General features: G+C 50.9%; 1 protein-coding gene across 5 annotated transcripts; it reads right to left on the minus strand.

Annotated features, from left to right (window-relative positions):
• Positions 1–2,199: 2,199 nt before the first annotated feature.
• GSS (glutathione synthetase) lies at positions 2,200–21,446 on the minus strand. Of its 5 annotated transcripts, none has more exons than XM_078875635.1 (13): positions 21,245–21,446; positions 16,304–16,459; positions 15,229–15,374; positions 13,016–13,091; positions 11,103–11,242; positions 10,374–10,490; positions 9,445–9,525; positions 8,622–8,699; positions 8,158–8,227; positions 7,419–7,610; positions 6,055–6,136; positions 4,686–4,875; positions 2,200–2,817 (listed from the first exon to the last, which is right to left on the minus strand). In XM_078875635.1, the coding sequence occupies exons 2-13, from the start codon at positions 16,439–16,441 to the stop codon at positions 2,694–2,696; spliced, it is 1,434 nt and encodes a 477-aa protein (XP_078731761.1). In that variant the 5' UTR covers positions 16,442–16,459; positions 21,245–21,446; the 3' UTR covers positions 2,200–2,693. The 5 variants fall into 5 exon arrangements, with proteins under 5 accessions (XP_078731761.1, XP_078731760.1, XP_078731763.1 ...); XM_078875634.1 differs by having other exon boundaries at positions 2,201–2,817; positions 16,304–16,456; XM_078875637.1 differs by lacking the exon at positions 21,245–21,446 and adding an exon at positions 17,479–17,564 and having other exon boundaries at positions 2,201–2,817; positions 16,304–16,456.
• Positions 21,447–21,721: the final 275 nt, after the last annotated feature.

Here is a 21,721-nt window from a genome sequence, read left to right on the forward strand (position 1 = left end):
GACACGGCCCGTGGGCCGGACGTTCCCCACCCCTCTAGACTCACCAGCAAAGACCGAGGCGTGACGATGACGAGACCAACACTGCCGAGTCTTGAGTGAAGGCGCAGCCGAGGACACTCATTTAGTAGCGTTATTTGAGACGGGGCAACGAGAAATACCAAACATGGTCATTTGTTATTTTCTATCTTGATTTGAAGCTTTCGTGACTGCAGGAATCCATACTGTTTGGTTCTTTCGGTCAAGTCACGTAGGTAGAAAATAAAATAAAATCACGACGTTTCGGGCGCAACACAAGCGTCCATCAGCTTTCCCACCTGATGATGGACGCTTGTGTTGCGCCCGAAACGTCGTGATTTGTTGTATTGTTATATTCTCACACAAACAAAGTTGACTGATTGGCTAACCTGATATTGTCGGGGGAGGTGGTAGTGGCACGTACCTCTAAAATGTAGTAACTAATCGTGAACTACATGGTGGACTCTTGCGGTAGACGAGACTTAAGAGAATGACACACCGACGTGACAGAATCCACCGTCGTGCTATCGACGAGACGAAGACTTAATCACACAAACTGACTCGATTAATCCTGGTCACTGCAGGGCCTGGGGCTTTGTGATTTGGCTGTGCTAGGGATTCACAAATCGTTTAAAAGGAACGTGCTGGGCAGAGCCTGCTTGGGGGTCGTTCGAGGGACGGGAATGACACGTGTTCTGCTTGTCCACACATCCTCGGCCACAGCGTGTACGCATTCGCAATCGTCAACTCGCTGTTAAGATGTAATTGAAACCCTTACAATTCATCGCTGTGTGTATTTCAGCAATAAATCGTTAATGTAAAAACCACGAATGTGTGTGTGCGTCGTGTGAATGTGTGTCCCGAGAGCCGTGTGCACGCAGGGCTCGTTCTGTCATCAAAAACATTTATGCAAAGTGCGCACACATTCATAATTACCAAAACCCGTCACATTTGTCGTGATGCCAACTCGTGACTCGGAACGATATTTGAACCCGTCCCGTGGTAAAAGGTGCAGCCCTGCAATTCCTTGCTAACGCCCACTGCTGGCGTAAGGGCCACGACGAGAGGGGGCTCTAGAGAGCCCCACTCTTGAGGGTATTTGGCCTACTCTTCCACGCTGGCCAAATGCCTAGGAAGACGTGGAGGAGGCATCCACACTATACCCCCACTACAAGCGACCTACCGCCAAATCCCCCGTGGTGAATCCATTTACACTTCTGGCCGGAGAGCCTGGGGGAATTTATGAAACTCTCAGCGTAGTTTCTATTGCCACGACGAGAGATCGAGCTGGCCGACCTCTGGATCACACGTCCAGCGTGTGAGAACCAATAGCCGATGGCTGCAGCTTCCCCATTCTAAGTGGTATCCTGTGGGCAATAGAGCGATGTGCAATCCCACAATTGAGTGATTTTGCAGGTGGCGGTGGTGGGGATTGGCGGGGGCGGTTATCAAATGCCGCACGTTTATAAATGTCATTGACGTCGCGATGTTTCGTGTTCCTATCCAAGTCCTGGCCACGAGCTTCCAAGTACGCACGCAGGAACCAGGTTGGCGGGTAATGCATTCCACTGCTGCCGTTGCAGATGCGGGGAAAAGACTCCCGATTCTGGCAATGTCATCCGACCACCGAGTTGTATCCGATCAAACAGGAGACTTCCATCTTGATTTGAAGCTGTCGTGACTGCAGGAATCCATACTCTTTGGTTCTTTTGGTAAAGTCACGTAGTTAGAAATAAATTAAAATAAAACAAATCACGACGTTTCGATTGCAACACAAGCAATCATCAGGTGGGAAAACCACTTCAGCAAAAATAAAACATTCTTGCTGTGGTTTTCACACCTGATGATGATTGCTTGTGTTGTAATCGAACCGTCGTGATTTGTTTTATTTTAATTAATTTCTAACTACGTGACTTTACCGAAAGAACCTAAGAGTATGAAGACTTCCATCCTAGCCGTGGGAGGCCTAATTTTGTCCTTCCCCAACACCTCCGCTTCGCATGGTTGGCTAAGTACGGTGGAGAAAGCAGTTCAACCTACCTACATACAAGCGCCATTCCCAGTGGTCCCCGGCTGTGGAGGAGGGGGACGTGAGCTACGTACATGACGTCATAACCTGGAGTTAACCCGCAGTTATGACGCCACGGCAAGAGCCTAAACTTTGAGACACGCTTGCACAAGTCCTTTATTTCAGCACCAAGACCAGAATCAACAGTGGCTACAACACTGCAACTTGTGAATTTATTAAGATCGTCAAGTTATGAGTGAAGTAAACATAGTTGAAGAGTGGCGAAGCATAATCAAACAGCCCCCACGACCTCATCCAGCAGTGGATTGGCAAAAGGGGTTGCGTACAAACGCATGGTGACAGTGTTTAACAAACGGTCAATGAATGGAGAATGGTTCATTAATGGACTTCCAAGTGAACCACTTAAAATAACATGAGCACAAGCCCTCTAAATTGAGTGTAATATCCACAGAATTAGGTACACACCACGAAATAAGTGCACACGGGTAGTGTAGTACGCATAGCTAATTAGGTACACACCACTTCATTAAGTGCATATGGTAAGTGTGGAATGCACAGCTAATTAAGTACGCACCGCTAGTTAGGTGCACATAGCCAGCGCAGTACGCGCCAATATCGATACACAGCACAGCGCGAGTGTGCAGGGCGCTCACATGAGCCACGGGTTGTCCAGCACGGCCACGCCGGCCGCCACGCCGCCGTCCGCATGTTCCAGGCTCTTGGTGCGCAGCAGGTGGCCTCCGCAGTCGTTGAGCACCATCGCACCGCCCTGCCTGCAACACACCGTGGCGAGATGTTGACTACCTCGCCTGGTATACAGGAGGTCGTGGGTTCGATCCCGACTCTGACGCCCGCTGTGCATTTGGGGTTTGCGTGCGTCTCTCTCTCATCATCATGGTGGCTAGAAGATGTTAACTCCCTCGCTTGGTATACAGGAGGTTGTGGGTTCGATCCCGACCCCGATGCCTGCTGTGTATCTGGAGTTTGCGTCTCTCTCTCACTGTCATCGCGTGGATTTTTCTCTGGGTCCTCAGGTTTTTTTTCCTCCACATTTAGAACCAACAACAAGCGTTGAGATTATTTGGCTGCTGTAATTATCCACGTAAGCTACTTTGTTGAGCTATCACTTTTGAAAAAGAGCTATATAACTCAGTGGGGGCCTTACCTGGTAAAATAAAAAAAGTGTAGTTTTAGTTTACACAAGCGGCAGCACCGTGGGCAACGGCGTCACTCGCCGCCCCCGCTCAGCTCGCCAAGGACCATTGCCAGTGATGCACGAGGGTGAATGCATGGCGATGGTCCATAGCGATCATGAGTGGCCTAGACCGACGGAGTTCCGTCTTAGCCATAAAATAATATTTAATGAAGCATTGATCGGTCTCCTGCAGGGTTCTTCAACTGTATTTTCAAATCTGCCTTATGTTCGTGAACATAAGGCAGATTTGAAACACGGTAGGACCAATACTTCTGCCGTGGCTGATCATTCTTTTAATGCGGCCGGCTCACGCGAAATTGATTTCCCTAAGACGATGGTACTTTGCAAGCCGACTGGCTATCAACAAAGAATCGTTCATGAAGCTATCCATATATACAGACACAATTTCAACCGAGAGGAAGGTTATAGACTCAGCAATCATTAGAAAGATGTCATCAACCACTTTGGGTCATGACTTGACTTGTGTTTTCTTGTCAATCAACCTCCACCGTCAGCAGTGTGGTGTGTAGAGTGTGGTGTGTGGTGTGTGGAGTGTGGTGTGTGGAACGGGGTGCAGGGATTTCTTGGCGGCCCTTTGCTGCATTGGCATTGCTGCTGCATTGGCATTGTTGCTGCATTGGCATTGTTGCTGCATTGGCATTGTTGCTGCATTGGCATTGTTGCTGCATTGGCATTGCTGCTGCATTGGCATTGTTGCTGCATTGGCATTGTTGCTGCATTGGCATTGTTGCTGCATTGGCATTGTTGCTGCATTGGCATTGCTGCTGCATTGGCATTGTTGCTGCATTGGCATTGTTGCTGCATTGGCATTGCTGCTGCATTGGCATTGCTGCTGCATTGGCATTGCTGCTGCATTGGCATTGTTGCTGCATTGGCATTGCTGCTGCATTGGCATTGCTGCTGCATTGGCATTGCTGCTGCATTGGCATTGTTGCTGGATTGGCATTGCTGCTGCATTGGCATTGCTGCTGCATTGGCATTGCTGCTGCATTGGCATTGTTGCTGGATTGGCATTGCTGCTGCATTGGCATTGCTGCTGCATTGGCATTGTTGCTGCATTGGCATTGCTGCTGGATTGCCATTGCTGCCCTGCCCATACTCCTGGTGCTGCTGATACATTTGGGCTACGCCCATCTCCAAACCTTTATAAACAGTTTGCCTTTAGAGGCTAACGCCTTTTCCTGATGACAACCGCTTGTGTTGCGATCGAAACGTCGTGATATTTTTATTCACTTAATTTTTATTCTAATTTGTTTCCATCTACGTCTTCGGATTTGGACAACTCAATTTTTCGCAATAGAAAATTATGCTGGATTTATTGCCGGCGACAGCCGCCTTAAAACTGCGTCGGCCCATCACAGCTCCAACTGCTTGCGGAGGGAGTGACGCGCGCCAGAGCACGATACCGCGCCGCGTGGCCCATACCTGACGTAGATGCCGAACATGCCGAGCTCGCTCACGCAGTCGAGCGGCGCCAGGGGGAAGCCGGAGCGCACCAGCACGTTCCTCACGGCCAGCGGGCGCACCTTGTCCATGAGAATGTACGCCGTGCGCTCCGGGCTGTGCCCGATCCTGCCCAGCAGCTCCGTGATGTCGTCGCCAAAAATGTTATTCCCTGCGAGACCCGGCAAGGAGATTCATAGTTTTGCACGATATGATACGAAATAACAATAATAACTAAGTTTTATATTGCATAATACGTGGCAAATGAATCTCACAACGCTGTACAATAATTATATGCATAATTCCATTCAGGGCCAAATCCTATCTATTTCAATTATCAAAGTAAATAACCTTCACAAAATATAAATGAATACATACATGAAGAAATGGCATGAAAACAAAAGGCATAAACAACAAACAAGTTATCCCAACAGAGGTACAGAAAATGACGCCTGGCACGAATGTTTAGACATTTACCATCGTGATACCACCACGATTATCGCGATATCAGTGTTCCAAAAATGTGTACTTGTATAGTTTTTATTGTGGGTTATATTACTTCTAAGTAAGAATAAAGATGTATGTTGAACTTCTTTTGCACCGTACGTAGCCAACCGTGCTAATCGGAGATGAACATTCTTCAACTGAAGTTCAATCAACATAAGCCTGTCATAAGCCTTGCAACTTTACCATTGGAAATGCACATGCCATCAGTTACACCAATATATTTAAACAATTCAATGACCTGCGAAAATCATGATGTCGTATAATTGCTATGCGATCATTTACTCTGAAAAACATTTCGCAAAGCACTAATTTAATAGCTATTAATTGACAAAATTTAATTCCTGAGTTTGTTATATCACATATATTTTGTCAGTAACTAAAGTATGAAACAGACGTAAAACAACCGATGATATGAGCAAAAGGGACGATACAATTAACGTGGATTTTATATCGCTCGATAAATCGTGGCATCGCCACGTCGCCGCGAGCCTACTTGCCGTGCGTTACAAGCGGAGGGCGATTCAAGACGGGGGAAGACGGGGGACAATGGGGGAGATGAGGGGAGAAGGGGGGAGACAGGGGACAATGGTGGGGGGAGATGTGGGGGGCACACAAGGGAGAATATGGGGGGGGAGACAGGGGGGAAGACAGGGGGAAGGGGACAGGGGGGAGACAGAGGAAAATGGGGGGAGATAGGGTGGAGACAGGAGGGAGACAGGGGGGAGACAGGGGGGAGACAGGAGGGAGACAGGGGGGAGACAGGAGGGAGACAGGGGGGAGACGGGGGTTAGACGGGGAAGACGGAGGGGAGTCCGGGATGCACGAGAGTGGCACAGTTACTGACCTCCACCTTCACGCTCCGGCTTCAACACAAAGCGGTGAGGATCCGCCATCGCCAAAGCCACCGTTCGGTCGCCCTCCTCGTTCTGGAACAAAACCCGTGCCACCACAGGTGAACAGGGTAATGGTTCTGCTGCGGATCGCCACCCCACTACCTGACAACTTTAATAATTGGCTGTGTCTGGTGGAGGAGTGCGTACGACACAGATTTTAACCATGTGATCTGACCCGAAGATATATTTAGAATCATGCCGGTCACGAAAGCCTACACAACAAAACGTGACTGCGCATTCTGTGCCAAGTGATTTATTTTGGGGACCCCTCAAAAACCGAATAGAAAAATCGCGCTGCGAAAAAGTGAAAATCTTAACGGCGCACAAAGTAACGCCGCTTCTTCGCTCGCCGCGTCTCCACGCTGCACGGAAACGTCGCAAACTCCACACCGATCGAGTCAATCAAATGCGTGCATTTATAAAAAGTTAACTTATCCCTTTGAAGCAACATGTGTTTTAATGTGACATTCTTCTTCTTCTTATTAGTATTGTTACGTTTGTTTACTCGTGAAAGCTTTTTCAGGAGGCTCCTGCCAAGTTTTTTCAGTAGGGGGCGATGCCTGAGTATGGATACCGGAGTAATTTATGAAACTGTTGAGCAGTCAAACATTAAAATGACAAGCTGTAAATAGACTAAATTTAGTCTTCGTGGAAACGAGGTGGTTTTGTTAGGGAAATGGATACACAGCGGCACGCTGTGGCCTGAGTTAGCCCAAAATATCGAGGACAGGACATGCTCTCCGTATTCCCTGTTGCTCAATACATCAGAGTGCTTTTTAGAAGTTGAGGTCTGCACGCTTGTTGGCAAGGCCGTGTGCCCCAGGGTACGTTTCCCTGTATGTCGAGTCATGAGAAACCGCGGCAGTCAAAGGACTTCCATTTCATTTCATGGGTGCCTCCTTCTCAGTCTGTGGGTTGTTTACCCGTAACCATTGTGAATTCGTCAGCACCACGATCATTAGCCAGGGTCAAGCCACTGCTGGGTGAGGGCCTTCGCTTGAGCTTACGGCCACCTCTCACCATCCAGCCAAGTAAAAATTCCCCTCTCTTCACCCGCGACCTCGTCGTGTTGCAACGACGATCATCATCGGCCCGGGCCTTCGTGTGAATTGTGCCCCGGTGCACACAGACTCGAGCACCTCTCCTCCAAGTCGATCCTCCTTTAATCACGCTGACATTTATTATCGCGAGTTATCCATCACTCGTGCGCTACCCGACACACGCTCGCTTTATGACAAACACTCCACCGTTAAGACGCGAGCGGAAAGAGAGCGAGCGGCGCGATTGGCAGGCGTCGCCGCGTGCGCCATCGTACCATGTCGAGGGAGTAGAGACCGGCGAAGGTGCTGCGGATTCGCGCCACCGCCGCGGGGTCCGTCACAAAGCGCTCGACGCAGCCGGGCTGCGCCAGCACCTGCTGCACCTTCTTGGTGCCGGCCAGGTGCGTGGCGATGTCGGGGCACGTGATGGCGCGCGACCGGTCCAGCAGCTCGCGCGCCTCCCAGTCCTGCGGCACCGACGGTCGACAACTCAGGCGGTGGCATCGACGCGCGTCCTCCTCCGCTTGGTTCGAATGAACAACGCTCAGCGATGGGTCACCGACCGACGATGGTTATTCAGCTCGCGACGGCTCGCACGAGCCAGACTGACGTCCGGATCAAATGACCGACACGCAATGCCCCATCGTGAACTTTCGTGATTGGTGGTAAATGAGATATCGGAACGTTTTATGTCAACAATCAGACAAAGAGGAACAGCAACACGTGGATTGCGTCCCTGGCGTTCGTCGTAGTTCTTGGTGCTGGACTCGGTTTGTTTGGTCGCGGGCTGTGCTGCAGGGTCGCTCTCTCTCCTCTTTGCCGCGTTTCCCTGACATGACAAACCTCCCTTCTACCCTCGTGTAGTTGTTGCATTGAGATTGTATATGAATTAAAAAGTGTCCTTGTTGCACCCAATAACCACGCATCTAGCACCCGCATGTGAAGTTTATCATTGGGACACATGTGCATGCATTTGCAAATCATAGGAAAGGCAAGCCTTAATGAACCCCTGACCTTAGGTCCAGAGTAATTGTTGGGCGCGTAACCAGATCGGTAGTAGACCACCGCGATCTCCGTCCCGTTCCTTACACCGCACACACACGGAACACACACAGGACAGACAGAACACACACAGAACATACATGTGAGGACACACGTCAACTCATACGTGAACTCATACGGAACACACACACACACGTGAACACACATGTGAATTAACAAGAAACACACGTGAACACACGTGAACACCACACGTGAACTCACACGTCAAATCACACGGAATACACGTGAACTCACACGGGACACACACTGACACGCTCGGGAAACACACGGAACACACACGGAACATACACAGAACACACACGCAAACTCACACGGAACACACAAGTGAACTCGAGCTGAAGGAGTCGAGCAGGTGTGTGTGGAGAATTTAGCCCTGGTCAGGCCGCATAACGATTCTTTGCGCAATGTTTGCTTACACGTGCAGGGTGCGGTCGGGAAGTAGCGACGCCTGCTTCGTCACGTCCCCGAATGTCTTGCGCAGCACCTTGATGCCTCTGGTTGGCACACCGAAGCCGCAGGGCGATGGGCGACACCAGGCACGGCACCGCACACAACACGGACAGTACAAGCCCACAGTTCATTTGTCAATCGACCGCTGGATGAGGGCATCACCGCATCATGGTGAGCCGTGGGAGTTATCCGACCGCATTTCATGGCACCAAGTTGGAGAACGTGGTGAGCATAGATGAGGGGGGCATACAAGTATAGTATAAAAACCTCTAGAGGGGCTATATAGAGCTCCCTCTAGTGGAAGCCCTGTTGCCAGCAGCACATAATAAGTCACAGAGCTTGCAGTGAGTGTGTAGAGATGCACCGTGCGTGGGTGTGTGAGAAGTGTACATTGATTACCATATAAATCACCCAACCGGCAATGGATATTCATTTATATGCATCCATTAATCCCCCCCCTGCCCCCACTGTTGCTCAAGAAGGGCTCACAAGTGACGTCATCACATCAACCCCTCTATTTAAGGAACGAAACAGGAGGATTTCTCCACAAACCTGGCTGTCGCCTGATGAAGCTAGTTGGAATTACTGGCGAAACATCATACTAAGATTGTGAATGTTGTGGCTTTGCTCTCCAACACACCGGTGTGCTGTACTAGCAACGAATTGGCCACGTTCTGTTTACGTGACAAACCTTACTAATTGGTTGTTTTGGGTGGTGGCGGGTTTAACGACACATTTATATATTGACGCGATCTGACCCAACAAACCTCTATTATGGAGGTGCCTTACCGTTTCCACAGGGCGTACTCGACACAACGCTGGTCAAATATATTCCTGCAGTCGGTCTCCACGAGGAACATCACCGCGGCCCTGCGGGGCAGCACAAGAGCGGCGCGCCACGTGGGTCATGGCGAGGGCGCGTGGCCACAGCGTGAACCCCGCTCGCCGCGTGTCCCGTCCGGAGACAGATTCCACGAGAGCCAAGCCTCCGGCCGTGGCCGCGTCACCCTGCGTGACGCGGGTGTCGCACGTCGGGGAGGGAGGGGGGCGGTGACGCGGCCATGCGGCAGTGTGTTCGACGCTTGTTGCGGATGTTCGCCGTTCGAATTAGGCAGGCCACTCCGCTTACGACTGTGGGTGCATTAACCGTAATACACCATGCAGGTGCCACGGACTTCACGGTGTACGTTAAAGATCCCACGATGTCATTGAAAACCATTCGGGCCTTTGCATGGCAGTATCGTGGACAAAATTTAAAAAAGACGCTGCAAATTACTCAATTGGGATTACACGAAGCAACATTGCCGGCAGGATACCACGTGAAATGGGAATGCTGCAAGCGTGTAAAGATCAGCGCACACTGGACCTGCGATTCAGGTCACCGGTTCCATCTCTTGATACGCCAGTAGAAACGATGGCGCAAGTTTTTTAAACCACCTCTTGCCTCTGCCCACCCAGGAGTGTGAATGAGTCCAGGTCGCATGTGGTGGGGTAAGGGGTAGGCACTCCCCATCTTTTCTCGCACGTCTGAATCACAGCGTGGAAGAGTAGTCCGATAATCCTCTGGAGGGGGCTCTCACAGCGCTCCCTTTCTTTAAGTTGCGGCCCTTCCGCCAGGAGTGGCCCACGTGGACAATTGCAGGGCTACTCCTTTACCATCACCACTTTAAATTCGGCAGCGCTGGCAAGTGAGCGGGTGAGGGCGCGTCAGGATTTACTTGGGCTCGCCGTACAGCTCCCAGGCCACCGCGATGCCCCTGCCAAGCTCCTCGGCCGGGCTATTGCTGGGGACCTCCACGCCTTCCCCGGGTGTCCCCAGCAGCCTCAGCACATGCCTGCGTAACACAGGGACACCACGGACACCACGGACACACGGCTCGGATTTTTGTGCGGGCGAGTGGCACCCGAAAGAGAAAGGTGCCGCAGCAACCCGTCACAAGGAGTCATGAGGCTATGAGTGAATCATCCGGCATGCACCCGATCTCGGAGCATCTCGGGAAGATATTCAGAAGAGGGAAATGCAGCAAACGTCACCGGTGTACTATGGTATGCTCCCACGCGTATGCTCCCACCTTCACCAACGCGTGCTGACCAGCGTGGTGAAGGGTGGGCAAATAACCACTATGAGCCGTAAACCATGCGGAGACCCTCATCCAGCAGTGGAATGACAAAGGTCTGTGCATTGCACATATGTCACCGGAGGAAAAGGTCGCGGAACGCATCAAAGATACTACCCGTCTCTTCGCCAATACGTACGCCATAACAAACCCAACGCGCAATCAGCACACACCAATTCGGCCGCTTTATTTTGGGAAAGGCCCATTGAGCTCCGAAGCTCTTTTTCAATTGTGACCCAGGCAATGTGGCCATCTTCAAGCAAACCGACCACACTGCTCGTCCATTGGCCAATCGCTGCCACGGCAAACGCTGCGCCGGCGTTGGCTCACCTGTGCAGGTCCGGCGTGCTGCACGACAAGCCTCCGAAACTGGCGGCGAACGTGTTTGTCTCGATCTGCTTCAGCGACGTCGCGCCGTCGGCATGCAAGTCGAACATATAGTCCGACCGGTTGAGGCCCAGCACGATCGGCTGTGAACGAAGCGCACAGTGAAGACACTCAGGACTACTGCGTAAGGGTACACTGCCTGGAGTGTCCAACAACGTCGAGGGGTAGCCGCGTGCCAACTCGACGAAGGAGCGCTGTACCATGGGTGGCTTTTCTTTCACCGCCGTTCACCAACTAACCCAAACGCTGCGTCGGGTGTTGTCTTGTCATTAGCAACGATCAATCCACTGCTGGATGAAGGCCTCCCTTCAAGCTGTCGCCTTGTGTCAAGATCGCGTGGTACAACGATCCATCCGGCAACTGCGCAAGAGCTGCTTTCATAGCTCCATCTCTGCGGTGCACCTCCTGTTGAGTGCGTTGCCTCTTCATTCGTCGCCACGTCATCGTTTGTCTAGACCACCACCATCAACCCTTCCAGTGACATGTCCTGCCCAAGCCCACACTTTTATCAACAGCCAAAGTCACGAACTTGTGTATGTTCTCTAATCCCACACGTTCCCCTTTCTATCATTCATTGCAATTCCAAGCATGCATCTCTTTCGAGTTATTAATACATTAACGTGACTTGGTATGACATACAGGCAATCCGCAGTTTACGTGCTTTTGTGGTACACCATTTAGGAATAATGCACGCTTTGTATTCAGACGTCATCCGCAACGCGACGTACACCACACTCGCCTGGCACCGCGACCTAATGGCGTTGCCAGCAGCCAGTTCGGTACGATAAGTAGTGCGCTACAGTGTACAGCGTCTCGCCGCGTCGACACCATCGCTCTTCCCTTCGTCTCCACAATGCAACTCCGCGGTAGTTACAAGTAAGTAATACTGTATTTTTTCATTTCTATTTTAGAGGAAGTATATTAGAGTTTCCATGGTTTTCTTTTTAATTTAAAGTATTATAATGTGTGTACATGTATTGTACCGATATAGGCCGGAATAATATAGGCGATTTTGTCTGAGCGTGTGAGTAAAATCCCCTAACCCCCTCCTTTACGAATATTTATTATGGGAAAATTGCTTTTGACACACGCGATTTTGAAATACGTGCGCTTTTCCAGGAACGCATCTATCGCGTATATCAAGGAGTGCCTGTGTGGACAATCGCAATAAATATGGACAATTACAAGGTGGGAGACACACTGAGACATAGTTTGACATCATAATTGATTGACGTGGAATTTCACTATCATTAACTGAGAAATGCAGGGCTTTAAAATAGTACGTGTAGTGCCATACAACTGCTCACTACGTAGCATCGCGCTGGTTGCTGGCAGAGAAGGGGATCTGCAGTTGCAGCAGCCCTGACTGACAGCAGGTCACGTGATAAGCCAGAAAAAGGGATGTAGGAAAAAGGTGACAGAGGGGGCATATGAGGGAAGCCCGGGAACCAACTAGTAGGTTCTAGAAAGGGGGCGTGGCGGAGCGAGGCCACGCTGGGAGGATAAAAGGGGGCCCCAAGCGGGAGCTCGGGGCTGTCGCCTGGAGTGGGATCCCCTCGTCGTGCTGCTGGAGTCTTCGCCGCCATCTTCACCGTCTCGGCGTCGTCAGTCGGGCAGTCTGCCAGCTGCCCTGGCCGGGAGCTGTAGCTACTCTGTGTGGACTGTGAAGGCTGTTAATAAATAGAGTGCCTCCTACTCTTAGCCTAAATCACCAACACAGCGTAATTGGTAACTATTTAGCGTTTCATTGTGCCTGGAAGCAACAGCAACCCGGGATGCTTTACTCTCAATCAGTTGTGGTTCACTTTTGCATGCGCTGCCAGTTGTAAAATGAAATATGTAAAATAAACACCAACTTTTGTGATGTTTTCATCCAGCAATCGCTGGAAAATTCTGAAGACATTCGCCGAGAATTCATCCGAGTCCACCGTGCTGAAATCAAAACACCGCGTGCGCGTGTCAGCAGCAAGCACACATCACACGTGGCATTCTCACACAACTGCACCAAAACCCCCGTCTGAATGGGGGAGGGCTGGCCACACATTACTTCAGGCCATTACCATAAGTCCAAATTAGAGAGAATCCGTGTGTCCCATGACAGATCTGGAAACGCCGACTCGACCATCGGCCACATTCAAGATGAGCCAGCACAAGGCCCTCATGGCACGGGTGGCTTTACCACCTGGCTATTTGCAGTGCCAAGCTGGAACCAAACCATATACGGCTCGACTCGCACGATATTTGAATATGGCCTGGGGCCACGCCGTCCGCTTGTATGACATTAGTGCATCATGAGGTTAATAACATCACCCCGCTATCTGCACACATCTCAAATCGTCTATTGCATGTCACGTAAGTCGCATGGCTCGGTTTCTGCAGTAGAAAACCAACCTGGCACCTCCCAAGCCATGCTGGTTTGGCTTGGCATCGATCCCGGCACAGCTCAGTTGTGCCAGTCGAAAAGAGCTAATCGTAAATCATCACTGCGAAGTCTTAACATTCAGTGAAGGCAATGAAGAAATTAATTGCACACAATTTGAAACATTTCCTTTATAGTTAATCTGGACACAAGACTTATAAACTGCTGTTATGTTGGCCAAACAAAAACAGCAGTCTCGCTACGAAAACAAATTCTCCATTTGGAAAACAAGTGTTTAAATTACAGCAGCCTTCGCGGGTATATTTTCGGCTATATCGCATTTTCAAGATGCTAACGCGACCATATGTTCGAGGAGAACATATATCGTCAACACCCTTGTTCACTCTAAAAATAATGTGGGAGAAAAAAAAGCCCCCACCAAGGATCAGTGCATTCAGTCCCCAAACTGTGGCCTCAGAAAACCTCAACGGGACATCTCGCAACCGGCAGGCACCCGAGGGCTCGAGTTGCAGCCCACACGGCACACGAATGTAATTCGTATTTAACGACGGCCCACACTTGCGGCGTCCAGGAATATCCACGACGGGTGCCCATTGATTACTTAAAGTGGAAGGTAAAGGTGCAGCCCTGCCAATGGAAGGGCCTCTGCCAGGAGGAAGCTATGGAGGAAGGCCCCTCTAGAGCATATTTTGGCCTACTCTTCGCACTGGCCAAGACGTCTTGGAAGAGCAAAGGTGGGAGTAGCCACACTTTACTGCACTATCACACATGACCTTCCGATTGACGAAATGTGGTGTACCTATAACCATTTATAACCGCTGGGTCGACAGAGGCGTTGAAGGGAGGTTTACAAAACATAAGTGTCCATGGTTTATAAAACATGTCCATCTGTGCCACGAGATCAAATTTACTCGAAATCTCTGGATTGCAAGTCCAGTTTGTTACCCATTATACCACAGCAGCAGCAGTTATTGTCCAATGCGTGGAAACGCACAGCACATCCAAAGTTAATGCTCACACCAGACACGCGTGGCCAGCGTGACGCAGGCCGTCACGCCTTTGTGCTGAACATTTGACCGCACTGGCAGAGATTTCACTTGTAATCCCCGTCTGACATGGCACATGCCTGGACAGCTATGGGATGCATGCGATTATCTGAATTGTTGAAATTAAATCAGCGTAACATTTTACATTAAGGGATGCCGCCATGGTGTAATGGTTAGTAGGGCGCTGGACTTGCAATCCAGAGGTCATCGTTAAAAATCGCTCTCCCATCTCGGCAGTTGAAATAATGGTGCAGATCAATCTATTAAATTATCCCACCTCTGTCCACCCAGCAGTATAAATGGGAACACCGCAGCGAGTTGATTGGTGGGGTAAAATGTGGGTACCCTCATCTCTTCCAAGACGTCTGGCCAACGTGAAAGAGTAGGCCAATTACTCTGGCGCTCTTTATTGTGCAGGCCCCTTCCACCAGCAGTGGCGTGAGCAGGAAATGACAGGAAGAGGTGGGGGTTGGGCTGGGGGGCATTCTGGGTGTTTTGGGGGGGGTGCTCTGAAAAAGATTCCACGAGATATTAAGCCCTGAATGCAAGAACTATTCTCCTTCTCGCGTCTATGTGGCATTATAGACGCGAGAAGGCATTGCCGATAACCAGAGGAGAGCGCTGAACCAACCGGCATGCTCACCTCTTCAACGTCTCCTGAAGAAACGCGTGGTCCTGACTCACGCGGTCTATGAGCAGGTTAAAGTCGCACTGCACCTCCATGGCCTGCTGGAAGAGCGCCGTGGGGACGACCGATGGGAACAGGGTGAAGGGCACGAACAGCACACGCTGAAGGCCAGGGGGGCGCGTGGGCAGAAAGAAACACACACGCCAGCAAGTCATTGTACGGCACACACACAGCGAGTGTTAACCACCCAGCACCCGGCGGGCACGATCACAAACTCTGCATGGCACGGCTCGACTGGTTAGGCAACGCCAAATTTGGGCCTTTGCCGCAATGCACACTTGGCAATGTAATACGTATGCAACAGGAATGGTGCGTCCCTGCAATTGCGTGCTCTTGTAAGGGATGTCAGGGAGTAGGAATGGAGATGGACAGTGGGTTAGGGGGCATGGAGAGGATTCCCGCCCAGAAAGAGTGGGGGGGGGGGGGGCAGTGGAGTGGGGAACAGTGGAAGGGGTGAGCAGCAATCGCGAGGAGATACCGGAGGGGGGCATTGGGGGGCTCGGGGCATTGGGGGGCTCGGGGCATTGGGGGGCTCGGGTCATTGGGGGGCTCGGGGCATTGGGGGGCTCGGGGCATTGGGGGGCTCGGGGCATTGGGGGGCTCGGGGCATTGAGGGGCTCGGGGCATTGGGGGGCTCGGGGCATTGGGGGGCTCGGGGCATTCTGGCGGGTAACGGATTGGGCAAGTGTGGACTGGGGACCTCCCCCCACCCCCCCAACCTCGTGTGGAAGTGGTCAGGATCATTCTTTGGTTCTTTCGGTAAAGTCACGTATTAAGATAAAAAAATTAATTAAATACTAGCATACCGCAATAAAAGACATTTGCCATTTATTGCGATATGCTAGTATTTAATTTATTATTTTATCTTAATACGTGACTTTACCGAAAGAACCAAAGAATAATTCCTGCAGTCACGAAAGCTCCAAATTAAGTTTGGTCAGGATCAGTGTTGTAGTCATGTTGCACCAAGCCCCATTCGGACGCATGAGCTTAACCTCCTCTGGAATGCCGTTCCCGAGCTGATAATCACCTCCGACTCGTTGGGGGTTTCGGGCGTTCTCATGGCGATGCCCCTGTGAAAGGCAAAGTCCTTGGCCGCCTCGGCCAGGCAGTTGAGCAGAGCGATGTCCCGCACCACGTCCACAGGCACCGAGCACAGCGCCTCCATCTCTCGAGCCGCACGCTGCTGACACAACGCACGCGAGCGAGCGTCATTCCCAATTACCTCTGCGGAGGTGTTCACGGTTGCACTGTCTGGATTATCCGACGGGTTTGTTTCGGGTTGTAACACCGCCTGTCGATTCTCACGACGTTCAGATGTTTCGCTCCGCGTGCTGGAAGCTTCTTCTTATTCAGTGATGATTGTCAGTTCCTAAAAAAGGCTGGAGCGAGTTGTCAGACATCGTCCAGAACAACACATCCCGAAAACAAACGCTACAACTGTTGGGGCAAGTGCTGCGAGCATAGCACCCACAAACCCTGCCATGAAACACGAAGGGGCTGACGATGTGGCACCTTCGCCTCCCCGCAGATGATTTTGACGCACCGCACCAGGTACACATTTTAAGGCCGAGGTGACCTAGGAGTGGCTCCAAACTGGTTAAGATTATAACGAGCCACCATAGTTAGCCGTGGCCGGGAATTTAACTGCGGGTCGCAGGTTGTTCATGGCAGTGCGCTAACCAGTGGGCCACCACTCCTCCAACACACGGGCATTGAAGATCCTGTAGCGCATTTCACAGAGCTGCGATGACAGCGTGAGGATGAACGAAGTGGTGAGGGACCAGGTACAAGACGAGGCTGCTGATAGGGAGAAGAGGAAGGGTATTAGGATCAGTGTTGTAGTCTATGGGCTAGTGATGATGTATATACAGCAGGATGATGCAGTGTAAACTATGTAGTCTATGGGCTCGTGATGATGTATATACAGCAGGATGATGCAGTGTAAACTATGTAGTCTATGGGCTCGTGATGATGTATATACAGCAGGATGATGCAGTGTAAACTATGTAGTCTATGGGCTCGTGATGATGTATATACAGCAGGATGATGCAGTGTAAACTATGCAGTCTATGGGCTAGTGATGATGTATATACAGCAGGATGATGCAGTGTAAACTATGCAGTCTATGGGCTCGTGATGATGTATATACAGCAGGATGATGCAGTGTAAACTATGCAGTCTATGGGCTAGTGATGACTTTACCGGTCCACGGTGCTCCTCTCGTCTCCACGTGACTTTGGAGTTCCACCCTCGAGCCCGATTGGCTGCACCGCCCCACGTGACTCTAATCTCCGCGATCGTGATTGGCTAATTGCCCTCTCAGCCGCTTCCAATTCCCCTTCTCTCGCCTCCTCCCCTCCCTCCTCCCCGCGGAAATTATCGCGCAAACAAATCCCTCACTGTGAGTCGCCTGGCACGAAAACAACAACAACCACAACAACAACCACCACAACAACCACCACCTTCTGTTGGGCACGAATGTCGCCTGAACAGACTGTCGGGGCAGAGCGCCGTCACTGCTCCCCGGCGCCACGGCTCGCGTTTAACATCGGAGCCCAACGCGCTCTTGAATAAAAACCCAAACGAGCCTTAACTCTTAGGTTTTTTTCAGTAAAGTCACGTAGGTAAAAATAAAAATAAATAATAAAAATAATATTAATAATAATGGAAATGATTTTATTTCTATTAATAATACAAATAATATAAACAATGATAGAAAATATTTTATTTCTAATGTTTTTATTTCTGCTTACGTGACTTTACCGAAAAACCCTAAGAGTATGAATCCTTGCAGTCACGAAAGCTTCAAATCTAGAACCAAACGAGCCTTGGCTGAAACAACCCCGCCTCTTCTTTGAATGCCAAATCGATCAAAGTCGGCCACTGACCACCACCACCAAGTCACGTGCACTTTTTGCTATGGGCGCGAACTCCAGCACTTGGAGAATGAATGAGGGCACACCACTTACACATCCAATAAGCGTGATACGTGATTCAACACTCCATTTGTTCTAAATATTTCTTACCCAATGTTCGCACTCTTAAATGAATACTAAATGTAGCATCAACAAATGTGTAAGTTGAGTCCCGCTTTGATGTTGTATTTTAACTTACTGATGTCCCATGAAGACGGGCCATTGCGCAAAACGTCACGGATTAAATAATGTTTACTTTAAAGGCAGAATTGTGAACAAATGTGTTGAATTTTTATTTAAAGCTTTCGTGACTGCAGGGATTACTTTTTGGTTCTTTCGGTAAAGTCACGTAGAAAGAAAATAAATTAAAGAACGTAATCAACCAAGCTATGCGTTAATTGTGTGTTGACCGACTCTCTGTGTTGCATTGCATTACATTTACAAATTTTACTAAGTTTGTTTTATCTCTGCTTGTGTGTCTGTCTGTGTGTCTCCGTGTCTGTGTTTTGACTCTTTCTCAAATTTAGCAATCTTTGGAAGAACGTAATCAACCAGGTAGAGTGTTGACTGTTATGTTAGCCGACTAGCTGTGTTGTATTGCATTATATTTCTAAGTTTACAAGGTTTGAAGTTTTCGTGACTGCAAGGATCCATACTCTTTGGTTCTTTCGGTAAAGTTACGTAGGTGAAAAATAAAAGATACAAATAAAAAATAGAAAAAAAAATTCCTTGCTGTGGTTGTCACACCTGATGATGATTGCTTGTGTTGCAATCGAAACGTCGTGATATATTTATTTTATTTATTATTTTATTTCTACGTGACTTTACCGGTGCCACGGAGCAACTCGGCAAGCGCCGCGACTCTCCCCTGGCCCCGACACTGATCACACGCACGCAGCGCACCCACGGAGTGTCCTGGCGGGGGATTGCCTGGCACATCGGGTTTCAATCCGAAGGGCCTCTAGAGGGAAAGTTCCACGGTTTCCCGGCGCCAGGAGATTGGCCGACCCTCGCAGGACGGGTTATATTGCGGTGCCCCTAAATTGGCTTAACATTGTATAGGCGCAGAAAGAAAAGGTTCACTGGACCAACAGCAATAAGTTATTCACGACATTGGCGGGGGGGGGGGGGAATATTAAGCAAGAAGAGCATGAGGTCAGGAGAATCGCAGCGCCACTGCCGCCCTCCCCCCATTTCGGCCCTCATACCGAATACACACTCGCAGGGTATGTGTTCGCCAGCCAGACGCCCTTCCAGATACCCAGCAATGAGGGACAATGGATGGCCGGCGCCGCCACCGCGGCACTCGACGGAGGACACGGTAACAGGGGGGTGGTAACCAGAGGTAGGCGCACGGTTGGTCGCGCGGTACAAACGCCATCGCGGCCCTTGGAAATGGGGGGATTAGGCCACGGAAGGGATAGAAAACGAGCGACGGCGCAGGTAAGCGCGCACGATTGGCTGGGCGGCGCGACGTCACCCTGGGCCTTGAAGTTTAGGGAATAAAAAGAGTGGCCCGGGACGATTTTCGCTCTCTTGTCTTCAACCTCTGGGCCGTCAAGACCCACTCCCTGCCGTCCTGCCGCTCGCAACATCAGTGTGATGCCAGCGAGTGCTGCTACGAGGCAGCGGTAAGTAAAGTTTCCTCTCGTCCTTCTACCTCCGACTCTCACAGCGTCCGTGCGACGCCGTGAGTACAGCTTCGAGGTACATGGTAGGACGTTTGAGTGACTGGGTACGCAGGCAGAGTTAGGCTAAGTTCTTCTCGCGAAATATTCCCCCAGGTAGTGGGTATTTGCACCGCGAATAAAAGTTAGCACAGAGCATCGGTGTGGTGTCGGTGATTTGCGTGTGGAGCGACGCGTTGCGAGAGGAGTGAACGCGGAGCCGCAGCGTGTGCGCGCGTGTTAGGACATAATCGCCCGCAGGTGTGGGTGCGGTCGTGCGGCTGTGCGCCGCGTTGGGTGAGTGGTGGTGTACACGGGCGAGTGCGGAGTAACCCCGTGCGGCGGTGAGCCAGCAGTCTCGCCATGTCCCCCAGAGAGGGCGCTAGCGCGGGGGGGGGGGGGCCGACAGGAGCCGACCGATGCGGTGGAGGAGGGAGCGGAAGGGGCGAACGTTGCGCCCCACCTGCCCAGCGAGGGCGGTGGGGCGTACGTCGTCCCCCACAACATTTAAAATACGTTGCCAACAGACAGCAGGGCGTACATATCAATGGTTGTACTGTACTATGACCTCAACGTCTACGCTGCCAACTTACACCAACCCGCACCAGCGTGGTGAAGTATGGTCTAACAAACAACCCCCTATGACTCACGCGGCATTCGGAGGCTCTCATCCAGCAGTAGATTCCCTCCATCTGGCCCCTTGACTCTTCCCCCTTAATACAAAGCCACGTGCAAGTTGAGACTTCACAATTAGCTCTGTCAAGGGAACCCTCTCCTGAGTCTCGAGACTTTTGTTTCAGGATGTTGCTGCTGCTGTTTACATGGGGGGGGGGGGTGTTTGTCCGATTAAAAATTAACGCGAGTTTGGCTTCAGGTGTGTTGCAACCCAGAGGAACCCCACGCAATGTGAGCTGACGCCCAAAGCACGCCACACAGATAGGTTAAAGAAAACAAATCCATTGCTGTACTCATACCTGTCAACCCCTTATCAGTGCCCTACCTTGTTACACACCAATTCAGACCTTAGTGGTCACCCCGTGCCCATTACAAATCTCAACCTTCATCCTACAAAGTCCCATCACAAGGGAGAAACACAAACATAGAGACACAATACAAATGTGTTTGCCCGCACTGAAACGGCTGTACGCCGTACGGAGCTGAAAACTCGATTTCCCTGTACAAGAATACGGGTAAACCAAATGGGTTGACAGGTATGTGTACCGTACTTGGAATGCCCCGGTCACCCATCTATTCGGCCCATGCGTACACATGAACTCAACTTCGTTTGAGATTCTACACAAACTAAAGGGTGGCCCGAGGTGTGTGTTCCACAGCTCAATGAGACTTCGCGTTTAAAAACCCCCACGGCGCATCGTTCACTCTCACCTCGCAGCCCACGGCAAGCTGAGACAACGTGTGGAGGAGGAGGGACGTGAATGCAGGACAACGCGGGCGCGGAGCGGGGATGAACGCAGAGTCCGTGGCGGGTTTGTCCAACACAGCAGCAGCAGCAGCCGGGGCCCCCGGGTGTCTGCGGAGTGAGAGGAGAGAGCGAGAGGAGGGTGACGAAGAGTTGTGCGAGCGACTTTGCCCGTGGCAGAGAGAGAGAGAGTTTACACGCGGGGGCGGTCCCCTGCTCAATGTTCACACCCAGAGGAGCCGCCCACCAGCAGCAGCAGCACCCCACCCCGTGGGGTCAAGAGGTCGCCCCACTCAGCCTGCACGTGGAGTCTTCACGCAGCAGCTTGCGGACATTGCAGCGTCATCTTGCTGTCGACCCATACGGCTTCACCCTGTGTTCGTGTACGGCGTACGGACGTTTTCAATACGGGCAAAATTGATGTTTTTGTCTGTGTTTCTCGC

The sequence above is a fragment of the Lampetra fluviatilis genome, chromosome 42, assembly GCF_964198595.1.
Source record: "Lampetra fluviatilis chromosome 42, kcLamFluv1.1, whole genome shotgun sequence".
NCBI lineage: Eukaryota > Metazoa > Chordata > Hyperoartia > Petromyzontiformes > Petromyzontidae > Lampetra > Lampetra fluviatilis.

Bases quoted from the DNA above. Each gene is read 5' to 3' on its own strand.
- GSS (XM_078875633.1), bottom strand. From the start codon at position 16,989: ATGCCCGTGTGTTGGAGGAGTGGTGGCCCACTG. The intron at 16,457-16,956 runs GTTAGCGCACTG...TTGTGTCAGCAG, and splicing joins GGAGGAGTGGTGGCCCACTG to CGTGCGGCTCGAGAGATGGA. The intron at 4,876-6,054 runs GTCAGTAACTGT...CGGGTCTCGCAG, and splicing joins GCCGGAGCGTGAAGGTGGAG to GGAATAACATTTTTGGCGAC.